The sequence below is a fragment of the Anguilla anguilla genome, chromosome 16 (assembly GCF_013347855.1).
Source record: "Anguilla anguilla isolate fAngAng1 chromosome 16, fAngAng1.pri, whole genome shotgun sequence".
Classification (NCBI taxonomy): Eukaryota; Metazoa; Chordata; class Actinopteri; order Anguilliformes; family Anguillidae; genus Anguilla; species Anguilla anguilla.
In genome coordinates this window covers 5,098,635-5,123,425 of record NC_049216.1, presented here as the reverse complement: position 1 = coordinate 5,123,425, position 24,791 = coordinate 5,098,635, and the positions used below count along the sequence as shown (strand labels likewise).

The 24,791-nt window shown below is 41.1% G+C and overlaps 1 protein-coding gene across 1 annotated transcript; it reads right to left on the bottom strand.

Moving 5' to 3' along the window:
* Positions 1-1,760: 1,760 nt before the first annotated feature.
* LOC118215547 (microtubule-associated protein futsch-like) lies at positions 1,761-23,782 on the bottom strand. Its single transcript, XM_035396442.1, has 23 exons — positions 23,274-23,782; positions 16,176-16,278; positions 15,357-15,393; positions 13,991-14,027; positions 13,238-13,331; positions 12,806-12,825; positions 11,496-11,601; positions 10,666-10,690; positions 9,993-10,077; positions 9,495-9,580; positions 9,118-9,166; positions 8,556-8,631; positions 8,037-8,058; positions 6,911-7,100; positions 6,295-6,603; positions 6,047-6,088; positions 5,428-5,650; positions 5,214-5,244; positions 4,183-4,906; positions 3,866-3,965; positions 3,099-3,216; positions 2,290-2,353; positions 1,761-1,818 (listed from the first exon to the last, which is right to left on the bottom strand). The coding sequence occupies exons 2-19, from the start codon at positions 16,269-16,271 to the stop codon at positions 4,629-4,631; spliced, it is 1,806 nt and encodes a 601-aa protein (XP_035252333.1). The 5' UTR covers positions 16,272-16,278; positions 23,274-23,782; the 3' UTR covers positions 1,761-1,818; positions 2,290-2,353; positions 3,099-3,216; positions 3,866-3,965; positions 4,183-4,628.
* Positions 23,783-24,791: the final 1,009 nt, after the last annotated feature.

The window sequence follows — 24,791 nt, the reverse complement described above, 5'->3', positions numbered from 1 at the left end:
CATCCCAAGAAAAGTTTTTAATTTCTATTTTACCCGATACATCTAAACGGTTCTCAATTACCTTCCTGAGACCATTTAGCTTATCTTGAACTATTGGCCAGTGGAGAAGGGGTTCCTGCTCAGTATCTGGCTCTTCCCAAGATTTCTTCTCAACAGAGTTTTCTTTTTTTGCTTCAATTGCTGGCTTTTGTTTTGGGTTCTAACTGAGTCTTGCCTATATACTGTTTTTCTGTAAAGTGTCTTTTTGCAGTGTCTCTGTTAAAAACACTATACAAGTAAAATTGAACTGCATCCCAAAGCAATAGAACTGCACTAAGAAGAAAACCTATTTTGTTAGTAAGGTTTTACAGAGTAAACAATGCAATTTGCCTACATATACAAGAACTGACTTGAATAATAGTTCCGTTGTGTATGTTCTAAATATGTTCACAGGCGTGTACAGTCTAACTGGCAGCTCAACCAGGTCACAGGTAAATTTTGCACCTGGATGTACGCAGTATTCTCAAATACAAAATATCAAATACACTGTTTGGTGTAGTATAACATTTTTTGGTCATAGTATCATGAAATTGACATAGTATATTAAGCAGATTATTGCACAAGTCAAGCATTTTAATTTACCAGCCAACATTTTTATGAAACACCAGGATCCTTCACCCAGGTCACATTTTCTAAAACTGACATATTATAACAAGGTTGCAGATTTATTATTGTTGTATGTTCAAACTCAGACTATTCTGAAATGTTTTGCGTTCAGAATCATTCAAGTCCCTCCTGTCTTTCTTCTGTGGACCAGGAACCTTTCACTAAAAGCTGAGCTTCTGCATTTAATGCCATTTTATTGTTCTTATTTTAATGATGCAGTTTTTGAGAATATTACTTGTCACCTAGACTCACATCGTTAGTTGGGAAAACAGCAGCACATGCATTTAGTAGAATGCTTTCAAAACTTTTTACAACCAATACTCGCATCTCTTTATAACCTCGTTATGTTCTTTTCAAAAACATAACTACGACTACTTTTCCAAAAACCAAACTCTAGCAAGATGAAATTTAAAGCAACAGATAAACTACGCTTTTTGGAAAAGTTCTCTTTTAAAAATATATACTTTGTTCTTTTCATCAAGATGGTAAAAACCTAGGTTAATCCAGCCCTGTGCTTTGTAAAGTAAGCTTTTACTGCCTCCAAGAAGAAACAGTTTACTTTGCCAGGATTTCTCCAGAAGGCTAACACATCCAGTTAAATATCTGCTCCTTGAGGAGGCATAATCCAACACACAACTACTGTTCACTTGACATTGAGGGGAGACGGGAAGGGATTGCCATGGAAACAGGAGTGTTTTGGCTCCGGGTATAAGCAACAGAGTGAAGTATCTGGTTTATCGTTCCATATCGCCGTTTCAGTGGAGCAGGTTATCTTGCTAATTTGCCTCTATTGCAGTTTCCACGGAATAGGTGTTCTGGTTTCTTTTCTTGGATTCAGAGTCTCGCAGTGACACTGCATAAGTCTGGTGGGGCCTAAGTGCAGCTTGGCCTACTGCTCCTGGGACTGTGACATCACTTCCTGTGGGCGGTAGAGAAGGCAGACTGTTTCGCTACGCCCCTGGGTTGCGTTCCTCATTGGGCCTCCGGACCCTCGCTCGGTTTTAGCTCCACAGAGAGCAGCGCCTCCCCGTGGGTGTGCGGGGCCATTCGGATCACCATGGAGCAGTCCGAGGTCTCGGACACCACGTCCTCGTCGTCTTCTGGAATCTCCCGCGGCATAGGGGAGGGCCGGTGAACGGGGGGAGGAGGAGGGACGGACGCAGTAGAGCTGATCTGGGGAGAGACGACAGGTGTGACGTGAGAGATAGAGGAGATATGAAGGGTGAGTCCAGGTGTGAAAATGACATCACTAGAAGATGTTCCTGTGTTCATACTATCACACATGTAACTCATACACCAGAAGTCCACCGTACTTTTCAAAATCATTATACTTAGAGAGCAGCTACACAGTAAATAAAAACACCACGCCCTCGTCATCATAGCATAGCTATATTCAGATACTTAATCTGAAATACTTAAACCTCACAGACCCAGGTACATTCCTGTATATTAATGACCATTTTGAAAGAAACCTCAATTTTCACCAGCATGCAAACAAGTTTTATTTGGCATAAGTGTACATTTTGGTTAAGAGCATGTTTCATTGGAAAGTCTCAGGGATTTTCAGGCATGTTTTCGAATAGTAATTCAATTTCAAAACATATTTGACCCAGGTCTGATGAAGGCCAGTTTTATCTCCTTTACCTCAGGTAATTCAGTGTCAATGTCCGTCTGCTTTGCCTCTTCATCGTTTGTCGTTACCAGTGTTCTGGGGGGAAGAAGATGCAAACAGGAAGTGAGGACACAGAAGTGAGATGCTTTCCTACTCACAGGACACAGTCACACTTAAATAACAATACCATCACACATGTGCTTTACTCAGAGAACGCAGTGACATGCAAATACACGGTACCACTGCACACGTGTGTTGTGCTCACAAACAAATATTAGTCTTCAAACAAAACACTGTGACAATGTTTCAGGTTTCTACAATAACACACAAATGTTGCCAGGATATTTGGTGTCAGCTAGGCCGTAGACTAAAATAACACAGGGCAGACAGCAATCATGATGATACATTTTTAAAAATCATTTTGTAAAATAAAAATGATTTAAAAATGTGCACGCAATTACAAATACACATTGACACTTTTCACACACAACAGATCACATGACTTCCTGCCATGTGATAGCATTCAGCTATGATAAAAAGCGCTATGTGGGATGCATAGAGGATGTTCAATAATCCAGTTATGGCCATTCCCCTTGCCCTCTCAAACAGGATTCTACACCGATCACATGACCTGTTCACATGACTCAGATATAAAGAGGTGTAATAGCGGTAGGTGGTAAGACATAATGGGCGGAACATTGAGCTCTCAATCGCTGACTCGTTTGAACCAGCGACAACTTTTTTGCCGTCCACAGCAAAACACTCATTGGTTCTGAAGTGATCGGTGCACATCAGTGAGCACGTGATAGCTCCTCCCATCTGGGCTTTCAGAAAGGCTCACTCTTCCATCAAAGCCTCACAGCAGCATCTGGGACTGGAGGCAGTGGGCCTGGGTCACTGATTTCTGTCCAGGATAACTGCGATGGTGATCCCTGTTCCCTCCACCCACCACCAGAAAGCTTCCACGGGGGCAAAACAACACAGCAGAGTGTTAAAGGGGTGGGGGGGGGGGGCGACAGAGAACGGCTTAAAGTAATACAATCCTCTACAAATCAGTAACACTTAAGCTGCTGACCTCTTGTTTATGCAACAAAGGTCACAGTAAATTCAAGGTAAGTCATAAATGCTCATAGGGAACTTTGGCTGGAAAAAAACTCACTCAAAAGAGTAGAGAATGCTAAAATAAGGATTTCAAATGTCTCATTTTTTTCCGTTTCATAATTGGTTACTGTGTCGTCATTCACTTTTTAAAAGGCCAAGGCCTTTGTTTAAAAATACACAGTGGAGCAATGCACTGTGATGCTGCTGCCTCTGACTCTAAAGTTTCTTTTTAAGGGGTGTCAGCTGTTTTTCGAAACCAGGGGTTTGATTTAATAGTTATTGAATTGCATGAAGGTGTTTGCATTCAGCTGAATGCCTCCATTTCAGACAGTTCATGTTTTACCTGTTGGACGTTCCCTTTGAGTAAAGTGTGTGACAGGAAAAGGGATTTGAATACAATAATAAATAACAAAAATACACACTACTTTTAGAAATAATATAAAGCCTGGAGGGCATAACAATTATCTGATATAAGAACAGTCATAACAAAACCATCATGCGGCTCACCTTTTAGTTTCCATGGGGACATAAGGGACGGTAAGGACGTTATTTGGAGAATAGTGCAGGGACCTTGAATATTTAATGTTCATATGGCAGCTGGGTGACACTGAGTAGGAACACAAAGAAATACATGATACTATCTATTATTCAAGAAATCACCGGAGTTGATGGCTTTTAAACTGCACAATGAAACAAGTTATGATTTCAAAAAGCCTTTTAATCATAATTTCATAAGACCCTATAAAATTTCTGTTATTATTGATTCAGTGTTGTAGCTTGCCCAGAATGAAAATGATGCAGAAGTTAACCAACCACATTCTTACCAAAACATTTGCAGAGTCCACCTTTGTTCACTAGCAAGCCAGCCAACAGCTAGTATTCTTGGGTAAGGAAACACAGTCTCTTTTGCTTCAACTCCCAGTTGGTTGATGTGAATGCTCTCTTTGCCATGAAATTCTTAAAAGGTATCCGAGAAAAAAGGCCACGTGTGTCCAACCATGGCTGAGATAGCAGCAGTACAGTGCAGTACAGGAAGGCACAGGAGAGGGCAACCAGTCCACCTGGACAGCAATCAGAGGTGAAGTGCGGAAGGTAGGGGTGAATCAGGGGGCTAATGTGAGGCAGGTGAGAATCAGGGAACCAATGGGAGGCAGGCAAGGTTCAGGGGCGAATGGGAAGCAAGTGGAGATCAGGGGGCCAATGGGAGGCGGGCAAAGATGAGCCTCTGACACAGGAGGGGGAGGGGCCTGGGTGTAATGAGGAGCTGGTCTTAAGTTTCCTGCTGAGGGTTGAGGCTGTTGAGTTTGTTGAGGATGTTGAAGTAGTACTGCTGAACCCGCTGGGGCAGTTGGGAGAGCTGAGGGGGTAGATGGGGCAGATGGGGCAGATGGGGCAGATTCCCGCACGTGAGGCCCAGCGAAGGCTTGCAGGGCATCTTGGGGACTGTGATGGTGTGGTCTTGCAGAAGCCGGTTGAAGTTGGCCAGGCACTCTGACGTGTGGGGCATTTGCATCAGCCAGTTCCTCACAGCAATGCAGCTGGTGGGCACTGGGGGCAGCAGAGAAAAGAGCACAGGCACACACTGTTATCACCACATACACACACACACACACACACACACCAACAGCGTATATATAACCCACACTACGAATTACTCCTTAGTGCACCCCCAACAGTGTTGAGTCTTGTCTCATCAAAGATAACCTTGGGGTTCCAATGTGAGGAAAGTGAACGTGTTTCTCATCGCAAAGCAGAACTGTCAGGTTGATTGTTTCGCATCACAGGTCTCACGGAAAGACCGGCTGCCGGTTATTTTGCATTTATGTTGCGTTTTCCCAAAAGCAGGTGGACTTACCTCCACACCCCTCATCGGCAGTTTCATCGTCCTGACAAAAGAGAGGAACGTGAGCCAACTGCCAACCAATGGCTGGATAAGCCAACAGACAAAAGAATCAGAACCATGAGAAAATGAGCTTCAGTGGGGTAAATCAACAGGATTTCCAAGTACCAGGAAAAGCACATAAGCCGTGTTGCTTTCCCATTATGCCTTGCATCAGGTGCACCATTACCTGGGCAATGGGTGAGGGAGGATGCACCTCCTTCGTAGGCTCAGGCTGCTTGGTCACTACGCTGGGCTCAGGTTTATCCCCTGACGTGGACACCAGAACCAGCGAGTCTCTTTTCACAGAGTTCTCTGGCTCCGCCTCCTTTGACTCTGGCACTGTGGGTTCAGTCTCCGTGGAGACCAGCAGCGGAGGGGTGCCTTCTGCAGGGCCCATATCCTCCAGACACCTACAGAGGGAGGGGGAAGCATGAGCCAAGTCAGCAGAACACAGGACACAGAAATGAGGCCCTCAATCAGAACATCGGGTTTATCCTATGATAGTCACTATAATAACATAATAAGGTCTGTTAAATCTGAATTCATCACATTAGGACACACAAAGAAAAGCATGCACAGATAGAACTTGGACCTCACTATTGTTATTGAAATTTTGAAATGGCGCTGTTGACGTCATGGACACCCTGAGCCACAGTCAGGTCTGATTCTGCTCACAATGAAACACTGTTTCTGGCCTGGGTTAATTTGTCGTAAACCACTGGTTCAGGAAAAAAAAATAACAGACTAAAAAAGAGGCAGACAGAAGGCAGGGAGTAACAGGTAGGCCGGTCAAAGATAGGACTTACTCAGAAACCTCTTTCATCTCTTCCTCCTGGATATTGGCCGATCTTTGCAAAACAAACAGTGAGCAGTTCATTATCGAAGCACGTTTTCTAAGGATTTGTGACCTTTGTGTTTCCAACAATGGCTTGCTTTACCACCTTACTTACACCACAGAAAAACCCCCAGCGTACATTTCTACATAGCGCTTTTCATCACAGCTCATGCATGTGCAGGCAGCTTTAATGCCACTTTGTAGCAACGAGTGACTTACTGCTCTCCGCTACTTGCTTGAGTGGCCTCCTCGGCCACCTGTGCGGGCTGGTCTTCCTCAGGTTGACCGCTCTCCTCGACTAGCTTTGGAGCCTGGTCTTCCTCAGGTTGACCGCTCTCCTCGACTAGCTTTGCAGCCTGGTCTTCCTCAGGTTGACCGCTCTCCTCGACCAGCTTTGCAGCCTGGTCTTCCTCAGGTTGAGCATTCTCCTCGACCAGCTTTGCAGCCTGGTCTTCCTCAGGTTGAGCATTCTCCTCAGCTTGACTGTCTAGCTTAACCTTCCCACTTCCAGCCTCTAGTTGCTCCTGACTGAAAAAAAAAGATGAATTAAGATTGAATACATTTGCTGTAAATTAAAAAACCTTTAAAACTCTTACAAGAAACCAAGCAACCAGAGTATTTTCCAAAGTGAATAAATACAAAAGAAATAAAGCTACATGAAAGAAAATAAAAAATAATGTGGCACAGCCGAAAGAGACCGAACAAAAAAAAAAAACAAAAGCCACAGTTAGCTTGGGTTCCAGTTCTACTCAAATTCATTCATTCAGTTATTGAACGGGGAAAAAAATGCCCATAATGTTCTATGAGGACTTCTCAGTTAGTTATCTTCCCTCACCTGTTCTCCAGCGTTACCGTGGTCGCCTCCGTGTGCGTCTCCATTTCCTCCTGCTGTGTGGACAGCACCTGTGTCGGCTTGCTCGACTCCCCCTGCAGGTCCTGGGGCTTCTCCTGCTGTTCTGTCTCCCCGCCCGCCTCCTCCTCCACCTCCTCCACCACCAAGTGGTCAGGCTGCTGGCAGATGCAGACTGGGGAGAGAAACCCGGGCACGGGGGTCAGCTCAGGCACCACCCTAACACTCAGATATAACACCAGACGCAATCAACTCTGATACCAAGGACCAGAGGCCTAGATATGCAGTGTGCAGTAACAACATTATACACGATTACATATAACAACACAATCAGGTCTGCAGCCTGTGATCACCTATTGCAGGGGTTCTCAAACTTGGTCTTTGGGCACCCCTATATGTGCTGGTTCAACTCACAACCAATCGCTAGGTCAATTCACATTGCAGAAAACATGCTTCTTCCATAACATTCTCCTTCACCTTATTTTAGCACAATGCAGGCTATATACACTCATTATAACTCAGAGCTTGCAATTAGTGGCGCTAGCATGCACGATGTGCCTCAGGACCTAGTCTGCGCACCACTGACCTCGCGGCTCGACCCCCCGTGGGAACGCAAGGAACGCGCATCCTGCTCGAATCGCTTCACAGTTACTGCCCCCTGGTGGTCATACGAGCTACCGACAACTTCCGGAACCGAAGGATTGCTGGCCACCTTTCAGCGAAGGCACCAAATACCATCACTTCCCAATGCATCATAGCTCCCTCAGCTCACCGTGTCCTCTACTGTAGCACTAACCGAGATTTATTTCACTTCGGCCCCTGGCTCTTGATTACTGGTGCACACCGTAATGGCTGTTATTGCCCACTCATATTTCCGTTTGTATTGTCCCCTTCACTTTGGAACTTTAAAATGGGTCTGACAATATGTTATTGTATCATAGCTTTACATCAGGACTGCCCAACCCTGTTCCTGGAGATCTAATGACCTGTAGGTTTTCATTTCAACCGTAATTTGCCACAGCTGTTGAACGCGGTGTGCTTATTCCAACGTCAGCATTGTTACTTATCACTCTACGAGTGCTATGAGTGACTGAATTAATGTTTCACTTACTGTTTTGCACAACTGTTATTTCCTGTATAAAACAGAAAACAGGATGAAATTAGAATTCATTCTTAAACCTTGCACCAATCTTACATTTATATTGACTGAATGCCACTAATGATATGTGATATTAGTACACACAATAATATACCCAGTCTGGTGAACACCGGAATGCTACTCATTTAATGAAGTATCGAATGTGTATTTTTGGATAAACATTCACATTAATTACGATTCTCTGCTTTAAGTGTACTCAGAGCCTTTTTTTATTGTAATACTTAAGTCGAAAAGGCAATGCTTCTTCAGTCTTTTAAATATTTAAATGTTTACACCAGTATAATGATTTAACAGTGTTTCTTCTTGCTTTTTGAAGTTGCCATTTTGGATCAACATTACCTCTTTGCATGGATAAAGGTATTGAAGTATCCAGTGTCACAGAATGGTTCTATGTAATGGTGATGCGGTGTGGCATTAAGGTCACATAGTGCATTAAAGCTATAGTACGTTAGAGACCGTAGCCACACTCACTGAGGTGTCGTCTCTCGGTCTGAGCACTGGCTGTGGTACCATGCGGCCCAGTCCCTTCACAAACCAGCCAACCATACTGCAAGGAGAGAGCAAAGCACTTCAGACCCAGCCGTTTCCCACAGACACCCTTCACACTGCTTCAACACACCTGCACACACATACACATCTGCAAACACAAATTCACATAAATGCATACATACACACGCACATGTGCACACACACACAAGAACACAACACACACGTTGTATAGGAGTTAATTATGTGAGATACAATACAATCTTCAAGAGTTCCTAAAGTTTGATATGAAATGCATACATTGTGGCACGGTCGTTGATAAACCATCTTTAAATTATTATTATCATTATGTTTCATTAGGTTATACATTAACCCACACCGATACAATTTCTGAGCCTCTACTGCCAGAACACCCATAATTACATATGCCTGAAGACTGAGGTGCAAAATGATATTCAGTACATGCAAATAGAATTCTGCAGGCATAATAAATATCCCTGTGTACTTCTGTGCCCTCTGAGCGGGCTCTGGGCCTGTGGGGTCTTACTTAGTCTCTTCATCTGATGCCTTCTGTGCCTCCGGTGGCTGTGCGGTAACTGTGGCAACAGACAAACACAATCTGTTGGATTCCATCGGCGAGCGAACACAGATATATCAGGTGTCTTCAAACAGATCGTTCGGAGAACTGCCCGTGGAAATACTTTTCCAATTCTTCCTCTAATTGGCCGAAGTGGCTAAATCAGATTTTATGGATCCCTCAGGAAAACGTCCATTACGCAGCTCTCTGTCTGCAGCTGCGGTCCGTAAACTCTCGATTGTATTTGAGAAATAGACGGCAGAACACAAAGCAACAGACGTTTGGAAATATCAAGCTTTCAGTGGTGCTGAAAGTTCAGCTGTGCATCTGTATGTGTGGCACTGTACCTTTCACTGGTGGGCAGTGGGCGGGGCCTGGAAGTTCAGGCTGAGGAATTATCTTCTCAAAGCCATTCTTTATCCAATCAACCATGCTGTCAGGCCAGACACACAGAATTACCAACCCCGTTAGGCCAAAAGCATAGAATTACCAATCATGTTTAGCTAAAGACATACAATTACCATTCATGTTTAGCCAAACACAGAATTACCAATAATGTTTGGCTAAACACGTATTTAAATATTTTAATTACCAATCACTCAAATTGCACAGCCAAACACATAGAATTAGACACACACTGAGAAGGCATGCAAATTATGTGGCAGCAAGCAGAAAGGATAGAAACATATAGGCTTAATGGAGTCCAGATAAGTCTATGAGAGAAAGAACAAGATGGAACAGAAGGAATCAGAACTGTGGAGAAAGGGGAGGAGTGTGGCGACAGGGGAATGAACAACAAAAAAGGAAGAAAGGATGGAGGGGTTGGGCGGGGTGGTGGAACGCACCCAGGAGAGATGGACGGAGGCGATTCAGGCACTTCAGGGACCTCGTCTCCAGACTGTACCTCCACCACCGGCGGGACGTCTGCATCTGGAGACAAACGCAACCGCATATAGAAAACTCTCTTTGCATAGTTTCTGTTACTCGGACATTTAAAATGAGCATTTGACCAAAAGATTTGCATCATTATCCAGTTGCTAAAATGTAAAAAATTCAGTATCTCAAAATGTAATCTATGGCTGTTGAAGGTGTTCCTAAAGTGAGACTCTGTAAGGTCAATAATACATTTATTACTGGAACAACCAATACTGGACTAGAATAATGATTACAGTTACTTGCAGTTGCTAATATTTTATTAAGCATCTATAAGAGAAGGATTTAATATAAATATTTCTGAAAAGTAATGAAGGGTCAATAGCAACATGTTTAACTGTAGTTTAAATCTTGGGTTTGAAAACCTATAACACTGCAATTCAGCTGGAACAGCTATCCAAATCTGTGACATAATGATTAGTTGTTCCAGTTGTCATGCAGGTTTGAGGTTTAAGTGCCATCGAAACATGCTGCAATTGACCGTATCTGTTTGTATATGTAGGCAAAGGGTTTCAGAACGTCAAACCCTTTCTTAAATTTTTATTTAAGAAAGAAAGAAAAAAAGAAAAGAACGTCAAACCCTACCTGGGACATCTTTTGCATCCTGAATCTGGAAGGAAAAAAATTAACAGCAAATAATCAAACCATTACTCTTCATTACAAAAGATAAGCATCAATGTTAATAGTGATATTAAATTCCTTCCTTAATAATTTAAACTTTATGTGCTAGAGGATTACTGTATCCCTGACATACATGAGGATTTTCATTCACCAGAGAAAGTTTTTGTTGAGAAATATGTTATGAAGCATTATTTTAAACTTACTTTTTTCTGCTAGTATGAAATATATGTGCTAAAATCAAGAAAGTTAAATGATTCAGTGTAATAGCAGATCAGTGATATCATGGTAGTACATGCTGGGACATGTGAATGTAAAGTGACTTACTTTTGCTGGCTAAAACTTGGGTACATACACCCTAATGGTATTTCACATACTGTTTTGAGTTTTATTTATTTATTTTGTTTAAACATATCAATGGCTGACAACATTCATCAATTATGAGACTCGGTTATCAGGTCTCAAAGATGTGTTTTTGACACGGTTCCTGTAAGGTAAGCAGTGTAACAATATTCCAAAACAGTGTTTCTTAAACTATGGATCGACACCCACAATCAGTCATGGGAGTGTATGAGGTGGGTCCTGGAATGATTCTAGTCGTAATTAACGGTCCCTGAAAGGTGCTAAAGTTCTAATTTGGGTCACGATATTAAAAAGTATTTCAAATGTGTGTCCCCAAATTTAAAAGTATTTCTAATTTGAGTCCTAGCATTAAAACGTTTAAGAACCAGTGTTCCAAGAGAAAACAATTTTTAAAAAAAACAAATGTCAATTTTGTGATGACACATCCCTCTCACCTCTGTCTGACCCTCGGGGTCAGAAACCTCTTTGTACTTGTCGTCTAGCTGAGGGACCACTTTCCCCAGTCCTTGTACGATCCAACCAATTATTCCAATTCCTTGCCTGGCACACAATAAAAAAGGCAGGTTTATAATCCTTAATTTCCCTCCTATTCAAAGTAGCTGCACTCTAGAGAAAAGGCAGGCAGGCATTGTACATCAGTGTTTCTACAATAAAGGAAAAAAAAACAAAAGAAAACAATGCCGAGCATTTGGGAATATGATTTAAGTATAAGACTATATGTGACCAAATCAAAGTTTGTTCACTTTACTTAATTTTTGAGGTTTGTTTTATTCTTGTGAGCGGTTTTGTTGAAAACAACTCAATTGCATAATTTGCTTAACACTGAAAATATTAAAACACATTTATATTTACATGTGTTGAAATGACATAGTCACATAGTCATAGTACTGACTCTTAGTGAGGTCATCTCTTGTAATTTCTTGCTGTCAATCAAATCGGATGCATTGTCGGGTATGTGAACAGCACGAGCGTGATGCACAACTGTAAGTGTGAGAATTCTAAGCATTTCCCCCTGATACATTACCATGGGGAATTGGGACAGTGACCTCTATTGAACTGTCTTTTGAAAGGTATATATGTGTGTGTGTGTGTATATATATATATATATATATATGTACATATATGTACATATATATTTGCATGGTTTTTCAAGGAATATAATTAATACATCAGATCATGCATTTTACTGAGTTAATTAAATAATTCAGAGTGGAACCTGCTCTGAAATCCAGAAGGACCACTGCACCACACTGGTTTTGGGACGGTGCAATTCCCGCACTAGTTTAAAATAGCAAGACAGTCATTTTCCAAATAAATTATGGTCCTGTCCTGGTATCAAGCCCGGGGAATTACGATGGGGCTGTGTTATGCTTGCAACAATGTTATCTGTTGTTTACAGCCCCTTACAGAAGATTTCTGAGATCTAGAAACAGCCCAATTCATATTAATGAGTCATAAATAAATCTCAAAGCAGAAGTTCTGCACAAGCAGCTGCCTCCCGTGGGTGAAGTATTTCATTGAATATTCAATAAGAGGCACAAAACACTGCTCAATTCACTAAAAGCACTGTTTGTTTCCAACCGGGATCACTACAGGACATCTGGCGATGTACTGATCACCAGAGGACATCGTGTTAGTTCAGCTAGAATGGGTCAAACAGGTCCTTTCATTTGGATTACTTGAGCTGATCTAGCACTGTCTGTATCTATGCTGAACTGATCTAGCAGTTTGGTGGATACTCTACCTGTCCACGATGTTGTCCTCCTGTTGATGGCCGGGGAAGAAAAGAAAGAGCTCCGATGAAGCACAGGCAGCACAGAAGCTAATATTTTAATATTTTCACATATGAATCTGCAATATTTGGCTTTTTTTGTTGCCATTTTACATTTTCAGACAAGTCTATGGTTACGTTGTAAGAGCCTTGGGGTACGCATGAATGACATATAATCACTGCAAGCTAATCAGATTAGCTTTCTGTCACATTTTCTTTTCATGAAATGAGCCCTAGTTAGAGTGAGGAAGTGGTCAGTGCTTAAAGCAGTAAGGCTTCTCGTGGTAGACATTAATCAGAACCTGTCAAATCAGGGCTAAAATGCTCCCACTGCTGCAGGTGTGGCTGCTTTAGCACAGTCAGAGAAACTCTGAAATGCATATTTCTTTCTTAAGAGGTTTGTACCTTAGCTTCTGTGTTAGCCCGGTAGGCCACTGCTGGTTGGGGAAGTGCATACGCAAACCCACTGGAGAACCAGGTTATCATCCCACCCTGGACACTGTGGAGGAGGGAGAGAAACAGGATGAGAGGGGAAAGAGAGAGAGACAGTGCTGGAGGGAAAAGTGCCCAATGACTTCACATGCTGGTCCTAATGCATGCATTCGCTCAAGGTGTTTGAACAATCAAGTCACTAACTTTGCATGCATTATCCTAGATTACATTATCAATGTTTTATACACCTGGTATTCTTCCTGAATTTTTATCTTTTTTACAGTTCTCAGTGAGGAGTAGGAGGTTGCAGAGAGGGATACCAAAAACACCTTCCATATTACAGCTAGGATTAAGTATTTTTTTTCATCTTTCATACATATGACATCACAGACTTCACATACACAGGCTCACATCAAGCACAGAAGCTCACATTACACTTTGGCAGCATACAAACCACACAAACACACCCAGTAAAGCCGGAATCTAGATGTCTAGTTGGATGGAAAATAGGTTGAAAACCATTAACCCCAACATAGCACAGGTTGTACCAAGATATAGCCTGGCTATGGTCGAGCAAAATAACTAACTTTTCAACAAAATGCAGCCAGGTTTTTTTTACCTCATTTCCACCAGCAAAATGCTCACTGGGTAGGGCCACATCAGTCTACTAACAGCCTTCTCCAGTTAAATCACGAAAACATGGTCGTATTGCACAGTCAAACCTACTTGTTCTCTTCTGAGGTCTCCTCATCCTTGGGCTTCGCTGTCACAGAAAGACATGAATGACTATTAAATGACTATTGCTATATCTGGACTGGTTTCAGGTTATGTTTCAAACTGACACAAGGTTTCTCATGTCCTCAGAGGAAATTCCAGAAAATAACCTATTTTATTAAACCAAGCAAATTCAAGTGAGTGCTACTGAAACAAGGAGGATACAGAAATACTGAAGTGTTAAGAGGGATAAATATTTTTTTCCAAGCATTGTACCTGCTACAGGTCAACCTAATGGCTGCAGTTTGACCAATCTATCATGATCCAGCCAGTTCTTGATTTGCCAGTGACATTAGTTGAAGAGTTTCCATGCTTCCTTTGCAATAAATCACTCAAAAGACATTTCTCAGGAAAGGTTCTAGGTGTAACCTTTTCAGGTTTAAAGAAAAATTCACCCTATTATGCATATTAAACACAAACATAAATAATGTTACTCATGTTTATAATATAAGTAATATATACTAAATATAGTTTAATTCCGTGTAAATTCTGGTGTGCCCAGTAAAGCCAGTTTTTTGGCATACAATTCCCAACAAGTAACATCTGACTGACATTGTCAACAGTGACATTGCAATGAACTATGGGATATTGAGGCAGGGGAAACATGGGAATGGTTGTGGACTCTCCATCAAGACAACATTTAAAGATAAAACATGGTATTGACATGGCAACATGCTAGCCTGGCAAGGTCATGTACCTGTATGGATGATTGATTTAGAAATTCCAAAGATGATGACAAATCACTGAGCATATCAATGTCAATATTCAAATTAAACAGGACCAAAACATTTTTACAGTTATTCAGTCCATTCATCCAGAGTAAACTTTTACAAGAGCCCTCCTTTAAAGTAGAGCATCACATCCGTTGTTCTCTGGGTGTATTATCAATTATTAGCAAAATACTGAAATAATAATATATTAAAATACAAAATTTTTTTTTTTCCCTCTATGTTCAATAAACAGTATTGATGAATTACACCTTGACATGCTTTTCCAGCTGCCACATACCACTGTTTCAGTGTCCAGCCAGTTCAGGAAATAAATTTAAAATCTTCTTTTTTTTAAAAAAAGAAAAAAAAAGAAAGAAAAATCCTCATAAATCATTGTCCAGATTTTGAAAACCACAAATTACATTTCAATCAATTGATTGGAGTGAAATGAAATTTATCACAACTGACTGCCATGTTATCTACCTCACAGCAACTACAAATATGTACAGTACATTCTATGCCTGCTACAAGCTACAGTAATGCTATTACCCAGGGGTCAAGGTTTAAGATTAAAAAGGAGGCCTTGCAGTTGACGTAATAATATTCACCTTTACTGGCTTCATCTTGAAAGGTCACTTTTCTCCTCTGTTGACAGAGTGGGAAAAATAAACGACGAGATGAACTTGAATGCTTGTAGTTAAGTGTACTATTGTAGGTGACTTAGTTGATGCGCCAGTCTTAACGACTACTTGTATTTTTATTTATTTTTATTTTTCCATAGATTGCGTTGTTGCCGTTCTCGTTGTTAGTGTTAATCAGTTTAACCACCAGGGTCCAAGTTGAACTATGCGGTTGTTCACTGTACTTGGACCGGTACTTCTCTCTAGGGGTTTCGTCATACTTGTTCCTGGTTATGGTTATACACTTTGTTGTACGTCGCTCTGGATAAGAGCGTCTGCCAAAAAAATGCCTGTAATGTAGGTCTTCCCATCTTGTGCTATTTTAGGTGTAGTCATCTAGTCCAGCAGAATAAAATATACTGCTTGGTACACATTAAAATCTGGCTTCATTTGTTTCACTATAAAGTGGCATGAATACTGTGTTGATGAACATACTGTACTCACATAGGCACACACACACACAAACCCAAACACACACATACAAACACACGCAGTACACACACAAACCCAAACACACAAATACAAACACACACAGTACACACAAACCCAAGCACACACACACACACACACACGCAGTACACACACAAACCCAAACACACAAATACAAACACACACAGTACACACAAACCCAAACACACAAATACAAACACACACAGTACACACAAACCCAAACACACACATACAAACACACACAGCACACAGGGAAACGATTATTGATATCCTTCACTGTGATAATCTACATCTTACTTGTGCTGATGATGGTTGGCTGGGCTTCTCTTCCTCTCCCAGGTTCCCAAGAGCCCCAGGGGGCTGGGGAACCACTTTCACCACCCAGTTAAACATCCTGAAACTGGAGAGTACAGGACTCAGTAAAGCACTGAAACAGGAGAGTACAGGAGCCAGTAAAGCACTGAAACAGGAGAGTACAGGACCCAGTAAAGCACTGAAACAGGAGAGTACAGGACCCAGTAAAGCACTAAAACAGGAGAGTACAGGACCCAGTAAAGCACTGAAACAGGATAGTACAGGACCCAGTAAAGCACTGAAACAGGAGAGTACAGGACCCAGTAAAGCACTGAAACAGGCAGGTACAGGACCCAGTAAAGCACTGAAACAGGAGAGTACAGGACCCAGTAAAGCACTGAAACAGGAGAGTACAGGACCCAGTAAAGCACTGAAACAGGAGAGTACAGGACCCAGTAAAGCACTGAAACAGGAGAGTACAGGACCAAGATATACTACGGCTGGTAGGGGAAGTCATTACAATTAATTGAATTAAACACATTGACCCTAATTCTACATAGCTATGCCCAAAGACAGAACATGGCTGGTAGCCCACAATAAAGTCCAATACCATGTACAGTAAATGAGTTACAGAAGTCATGTGACTAAGCAGCAACAAGGAACAAACATATCAAGGACAACATCTTAAAGACCTTGTGCAATCAAAAACTGAATTTTTAAATAATTATATTATGTATGAAGAACCAGATAAAATACTATGATATTAGCTGTGTTTTATTCGGATATTTTATTTTATCCTGAGAGCAACAAAGTTCTTATACTGCCAAGTACAGGACTTTTATATTGATCAGTTGGATATCATGTTTCTTGCGTAATTTACATTCCATTTACATTTTAGCCATTCAGCAGTGTGACTGTTTAATGGGCAGCCAATCACAATTGAACTGAAGTGAATATCTATACAGAAGTAGCATGCTGTGTCAGACTTTTTGCATTTTTGTGTTTGAAAATTACATACTTTACTTCACAAAACATAATATTATTTTGCTGTTTATACATTTGAAAAAAGCATTTTGATTGCATGGTTTAATGCTCTCTTCAAACGCAGGATGAAAAATGATCCCATTGTGTCTTTAAAGGAGCGTTAATCTATCAAACACAGAATTCCTTGCTCTTCTTGACATGAACCAGCCAGTACATCCTTTAAAAAACTATGAATACCCGCCCCCCCCCAGCCTTAGCACTTCTGTGATGCTCTTCCATGCAAGCCACACTATACATTCCATACAGTAGGCTACTGAAGAACCACATCCTTCACTGATAACAACAACAGCCTAAACTCACCCTAGCCCTGGCAGAGCAAGGCCAATCACGTCCTGCAGGTCGTACCTGGCTAATTAGGCTAAGGCTCGACCCGGTGGCTACGGGGCTGCTACCGTATCTCAGGTTACATGTTCTTTCTGGGGACATCCATTGTGACACACTTCAAAATTTAGGAAAACAGAGAAGCTCTCTAACCACAGAATATTGCGAGATTTAGTTTTCCCCCGGACAAAGCTGCACATGCAAATAGATTAACCCCGCTCAGTCAAAACAATATCTGCCAAATAACATTTCCCGTTTCAGATTAATTAGAGGCCAGCTGACACTCAAAGATCATCGGCAACCCTCCTACCCCCCTAACGCCCCTTCCCCTTCCTCTCCAGAACAAGAAAGAATAAGTCCAGATGGGCGTACAAGGAAAAAAACAATCACCACTCTACCTGCTCTCGCTGTTTTTAGTCCTGGTTCGGCATTCCCCAGGATATGGACGGCGATGTAACCGAGGGCAAACGCAGCTCTGTGGAGATTAGTCTGATCTCTGGCTCGGCTAATGAGCTTATGGCCAGGAAGGACAGTGCAAGCATAACAAGGAGGGACCGGCTGATACAGGCTACCTCCAGTCTGTGGTTTTTAATGTTTGATGGCAGTAAGGACGTGTAAATGACCCTTTGAGCAACAACGTTACAAGCGCTAGGCCAGCTTCCACTTTAACCCCCATCCTTTTCCACACAAAGTAAATAAGATGCTGTAAGATTACTCAACTGAGGTTCAGTGCATGACAATAACCGCTAAAGTGTTTATTTGATATAAAAAAAAAAAAAAACCAAAGCCTATATTATAGAAGAACGATGATTAATGTTATCTAGCAATGTTTCATTTCAAAGGAACAAAAAATTTGTAGGGCACTTACAACAAGCCATGGCATGCAAACGATCTGAGGTATATCAACATCACACAAATGGCGGGGTATAATAACACGAAAGATCACTGGGTAATTGGAATTTCCAATTTCCAATGCAATATCCAGTTACTGGTATGAGCAATAAACCATTTTTAACAAATTGTAATTGTATTCTACGACCTAAAAGATGCACTCAATTAAAAAAGACACTAGTTAGACTGACAATCCTGCAGGCAAACAAAATGAATACACACTCAATCAATCACACAAATAGGCTCTCAGCATTCTCAAAAAGGTCCACTCAGCATTGCAGGCAAGGCGCTGGACATGGTCAGGCGTGTTGCTAGGTGACTGGTTTAAGGCAGACCACAGTAGGCCGTGGCAGGGCTGGCATTGATGTGCAGTTGACCTGGCTTTCTGTGACACAGTGGCACCCGCGAGGCAGTCGAAAGCACAGGGGAGACTAAGCAGGTAATGGGATTTAAAGATGATGAGATTAAATCCCGCGGTAGGATCCCTCCCCACAGCAGAATCCAGCTCCTCCTCTGCGGTAACTATGGGCAAAATTAGGGGTCATATCCCTCCACAGACCCACGGGCCACGGACCCCTCGTCCAGAGATCTAGACCACCAAATATGCATAGTAGGTTTTTAACTATAGTGGGAGTCTAATTATTACTCTCCTTCCCCAGATCCATCCTTTTAAAATCCAGTCCCAGTTTGCTATCTGATTGGTCGATCTCCAGTTTAAATTACTTTCAATTAAAAGGGTTCCTCACTTAAAAGAAATGGGTTCTTCTTGGTGCTGCAGCAAAGCGGTAACAAGCACCTGTTCCGAGACACACATCATCCGTTTGAACTCACAGCTACACCATCAATGAGACGGAATGTCACTGTCCTACCGTTTCCACAGTTACCATGTGCTGTGCACTCTAACAACTACAGCAAGTATCAGCCTAATAGAGCTACTACTTGCAATAAAATTACACGAGTAATTCTGAGAGCATGCACCAGGATTAATAGCAGAATAAACCATATATTCATAAGTTTCACTTCCCCCCCCCCCCCCCCCCCCCGAGTCTTGCTTGGAACCATTTAGAATTTTTGTAAACTATTCCTCACTCTCAATTCTGACTCACATAAGGTTCTTTCTGCTTTCCCTGCATGTAAAACTATGAATAAACACATGATTACAATAATAGGCTACAAGTGATTTGATAATTATGATAAACACAAAAATCAACGAATGAAAGGCAGGAAGTTATTTCAGCCATATAAGAGTACTACGCGCACCTACCGTCGTTTTATCAATTATTATAATGTATTATGTCTTTATGAAATGCAATATCCAATAAACTGAAGGGATATCATATGCTGGATTTGTGTTTTGGAATGTTTTATATGGTATTATATGTTAAATCACTAAATGGCAATGCACCTGCCTATTTATCCGAGATGCTTTTTAGGTATGTCCCTGGCAGAAACCTTAGATCCTCTGACGCTGGTCTCTTAACTGTTCCAAAGGCTAGAACAAAAAGGCATGGAGAAGCAGGTTTTAGCTATTATGGTCCTAGCCTTTGGAACAGCCTCCGGAGGATCTACGGGTTTCTGAATCTGTGGACATTTTTTAAAGAAATCTTAAGACACACCTTTTTGGCATTGCTTTTACCTAGGTTTTATTTATTTTATTATTTATTTATTTTTATATTATTACTATTACTATTAATATTATTATTATTTGTCGTTTTTATTATTTTAATTATACTTTGCAATTATTTTCTGTGAAGCACATTGAGTTGCACTTACTGTATGAAATGTGCTATACAAATAAAGTTTGATCGATTGATTGATTAACTAGGGGACACTCAATGGAGAGGAACTATCAATAATTTTACTACACATCCAGGGATACCATACTATAGGTAGTTTGTGATTGTGATTAATATGACACATAACCAATACTTTACATTAATATCAATCAATCAGGCTTTATTTATATAGCGCCTTTCATGCAAAATTGCAATACAAGGTGCTTAACAACCCAATAAAAATACAACAATACAAATGAAAATACAACAATACAGTGAAAATAAGAAAATGGTAATATAGAGGGTAGATTAAAATAAAATTAAAATTGTATTTTAATCTAAAAGATTTAAAATAAGATTAAAATAAAATAAAATGGATTAAGAGAATGCTAAGCTAAAAAGGTATGTCTTAATATTTCTTTTAAAGGTGTTTACAGATTGTGATGCCCTCAGCTTCTCAGGAAGGCTGTTCCAGAGGCGAGGACCATAGATACTAAATGCCGGCTCCCCGTAGGTCTTTGTCCTGACCCGGGGAACAACTAAAAGGCCAGCGCCAGAGGACCAGAGTGATCTAGAGGGAGCATACATTGAAAGCTTGTCTGACAAGTATTCAGGCGCTAGTCCATTGAGTGATTTAATATAACCCCACAATGCAGAATTCACATACACATAAATGCATGCTGACAAATATTTTGCTATTGTGGAAGTTCACTCCACCATGTTTAGCTGTTTTCATTTGAAATTTCAATGCCACCACCAGCTTTCCACTCATCTGCCGGGATATGGCTCTGTTGATACTCAATGGCACCAGGAGTGCCATTTCACATTAAAAGCAGCTTTGCTTGGATTTACTTATTTACTTATGATTAGTATTAAAAAATAAAATTTCTGTGATGATAATATTAAAATTAAGGCAGGTAAGGTGAAACACATTCATAATCTCTGGTAGAAGTCCACATGCATAATGAAATAAATACCCAGACGGACACAGCAAACTCGCAAAATGGCCGCTCCTTCCGTCCTCTCCTGTCTGACATAACACTGAGGCTGAAAGGCCAATCAGCTAAATGGGGATGGTGGAGGCAGAGTTACTGAACAGTGCCCCTCCTGGTGGGGTTCTGTTTGGTGTAATAATTGGGTCCCAAGCTCGCAGGTGATGCCTAGTTCTAGTAGAAGCTAGCACAAGCAGCGTTCCTACCGATTGGTTTCACGACAGCATGTGCTTTCAAGGCAACAACAACACAGCAACACAGGCAATATGATTCTCTTTATTCCCTGAAATCTGGATTTAATTTCTCTGTCACCCTAAATTGTCTTCTATTTCTTCCATTTCTCCATTGACAGCAGTGATGAAAAATAATCATATTTTTAAAGAATTAGTAACTAATCATGTTATTTCAATGAGCTGATGAGCACTACTAGTTATTTTGGGGAATAACCAAGCACATTGGGTATACATTGGTTACATGATTTCACTAAAACTGGCACACCTGTGAAATGATACTATACAGCACGTCTAAGTTTCTGGATTTTTTCCGGGGATTGGAACATTCAGTAAAGCAGGATAACTTTGAAATGAGAGAACTCATCTGCAGTGGTCTCCTAGCAAGCCAGGCCAGGGGCTGACGGCACTTTGTGGAAGAGCTGCTGAAAGGTACATGATCCCATTAAAAGATAAGCGAAGGTAATTCTTCAGTGTTTTAGCTGGCCGAAAGACTGCGCAGCGATCTGTCCCAGAGAAAATACAAGTGAGCACAGGAGATATTACCAGTAATACCACAGATTATAATACATTACATTTATTTGGCAAACACTTTTATCCAAAGCGACCTACAATAAGTGCATACCAAAGGTCATTGGAACAACTATCGAACACACGTCCGATAAGGTACAATACTTATCTTGTAACAATTATTCATAACCGTGAACACATGAATACCATATAACCATATATAACAGCGTAGATGCCATTACTGCATTCACTATTAAAGACTAACCACATGGTCAAATTGAAATTCTTAACATTGAAAATCATTTCTCTCACTCACTGATGCTAACATATTCCAGTTTGACTTGGTTGCAATGAAAACAGCCCTTAATACTCAGAACCTCATCTGTCCCATCTGTCATCTGCCTCAGAGGAACACATCCCGAAAAACGCTCTTCAGAGACAGAAGATAAAATTGAAAACTGTCAATTGACTTGGTCTGCTTCTGAGGCAGGCACTTTAAGTAGTATTAGTTGACATCGCTGCCTCAGAGGAACAAATTCCAAAATACCTTCCTCAAAGGCAGAAGACAAAATTGAAAACGCACTTGTTCTGCCCCAAAGGCAGGAGCTTCGGGTTACTGCTAGGTGACATTGCTACCTCAGACGAACCAAAAAAGGAACAGCCTTCTGTATTGGCTACTGTTGATGGCAGCTCAAATTAGAGCCGTTAAATTCACCAGGAAAGGATTTGATCCATGTTCAAGTTTACTCCACGTTTATTTTTTATACCATGTTACAAATAAACAAGCAGGAAAAAAATCACATTTACAATATATTCACTGGTATTCAAATCATATTCAATATTTTACAGAATAAAGAAAAATATATAGAAGAATGACAGAATGAAAAGGAATAAACAAACAATAACGTATTCATTCATTCAGTATCAAAGCGAATAAACAACCAAATGCTAAACAAAATGTCAATATTCAACGTAAATAATTCAATCTGTGTTATATGTTTAACAGAAGTTAACTATAAGTTTTCAGTCATTTACAAATCAGAGGCAGCCAAAACGCAATAAATTAAATGGCGTCTGCCGCCGTACAGTTTTACAACTTAAAAACAATCAAATAAGCTCTAACATAGTTAGGGCAAACCAATATATGTACTATAAATCACTAGCAATGAAATACACATGTGAAAGAAAGTTGTGATACATACATTTATACATTTTGGCGCGTTGCCAGCCTGAACACAAAAGTAGCGATTGTCGTTAATAACAAAAAATGCATTTAATTTCCGCAACGGTAAATAGCAAAAAGTATCCGCCTCGACAAATAAATTAACTCGTACTTACTTTTAAAGACGCAATGCAAACAAACAGGAGTAACAACCCGTTCCTACTCAATGAGCAAAAGAAGTGCCATTTTAAATTCTTACACATGCGCACGTATTTTTCGGCCTTGGCTTTGACGTTCGGTTGCTGCCCAAGGTTCTGGAAAAGTGCGGTCCGAGAGGTAAAAGAACGGTGAATTAGCATATTTTAAGTACTCTCTCACGGCTACATCTAAGCTTTCAGTAACTTTTCAGCAGCTTTCAGTAACTTAAAATTAATGCAATGATGACAATGCCTCTGAGTTTTTTCAACATAGCTTCTGTAAATAGAATTATAATTTATCTACCAGCTAGCTAATATTAATATTAGCTAGCATGCATTAAAATACACACAAACAAGTAACATTAGGTAGCTTGCTAATTTAGTTTGATTTGTATGCTGCTAGATAGTTTGCCAGCTAACTTCATTGACATCAAGTTACCTTTAAAGGATATACATTTTCTGGCAATATTTCATAAATATAGAATAAAGATCTGAAGGTAAACAATTACACCATAAAAATGAAAAATGAACTACCTACCATAGGTCTGATGGTGGCAGAGATGAGAGCGGTATTTGGAAGATAGGCTTGTCCACTAACCAACATGAACCAACAGAAAGCCAATGAAGGTAGAGCCAAGTGAGGATTATTTCTAAAATAGCCACAGAAGGGACTTCCGGTTTGATCGATGGAGTAGTTAGACTCACGGTGAAACCGCGCTCCCGAATTTATTGTAATTTTCTCATTGAATAACTCGAATACTCGACATTCACCAGCGGAAGGGGCAGATGAGTGGGAAAAGGAACACTAAAGGCCATGAAAGAGAAGAGAAAATGCCAAAAACTCAAGAAGAAAATGCCTTGGTGGCGGAAGCTAGCAACACCGTAGAGGAGCTTGCTAATAATCAAAGGGAAGCCGACGAAGGCCAGAGGAGCGGAACGCGCACGGACTCTGAAGACATAATTAGGGCGATAAAGGAGCTAAGAGCTGATCTCAAGGGAGACAACAACTGCCTGAGACAGAAAACAAATCACCTGGGACAAGAAATCGACGGCAAACTTGACAACCTTGTGTCGGAAATGCAGAGTCCGTCCGACCGAGTCGGAGAAGCGGAGACCCGTGTGGAACAGGTGGAGGGATGGGCTGTGGAGGCGACCGAGGCGCTCTGAACCTGCCTGGACCAGCAAAGAGCCCTGCAGCAAACACTAACGGACTTAGAGTCCCGGTCCAAGAGAAACAATGCACGCATCTTTGGAGTGGCAGAGGGAGATGAGGGAAACTCGGCTGCACAGTCTATTGAGAAACTCCTCAGAAGTGAATTATCAGTACCACACGACCTGGATCTGAAAATACAGCGGGCTCAGCGGTCCCTGACACAGAAACCCCCGACCCGAAGCCCAACCGAGACCTTTTATTATCAACTTCCAGGAGTTTACAACCGAGGAGAAGCTTGGAAAAAGGGAAAAATCCAACGGGGCAACAGAACTCTCTGTTTCGAC

Coding starts and splice junctions, on each gene's coding strand:
- LOC118215547 (XM_035396442.1), bottom strand. CDS start 16,271: ATGTTTAACTGGGTGGTGAAAGTGGTTCCCCAGCCCCCTGGGGCTCTT. Junction 10,691..11,495: donor ACCCCGAGGGTCAGACAGAG/GTGAGAGGGATG, acceptor TTTTCCTTCCAG/ATTCAGGATGCAAAAGATGT. Junction 4,907..5,213: donor TGCCGATGAGGGGTGTGGAG/GTAAGTCCACCT, acceptor TGCTGCCCCCAG/TGCCCACCAGCTGCATTGCT.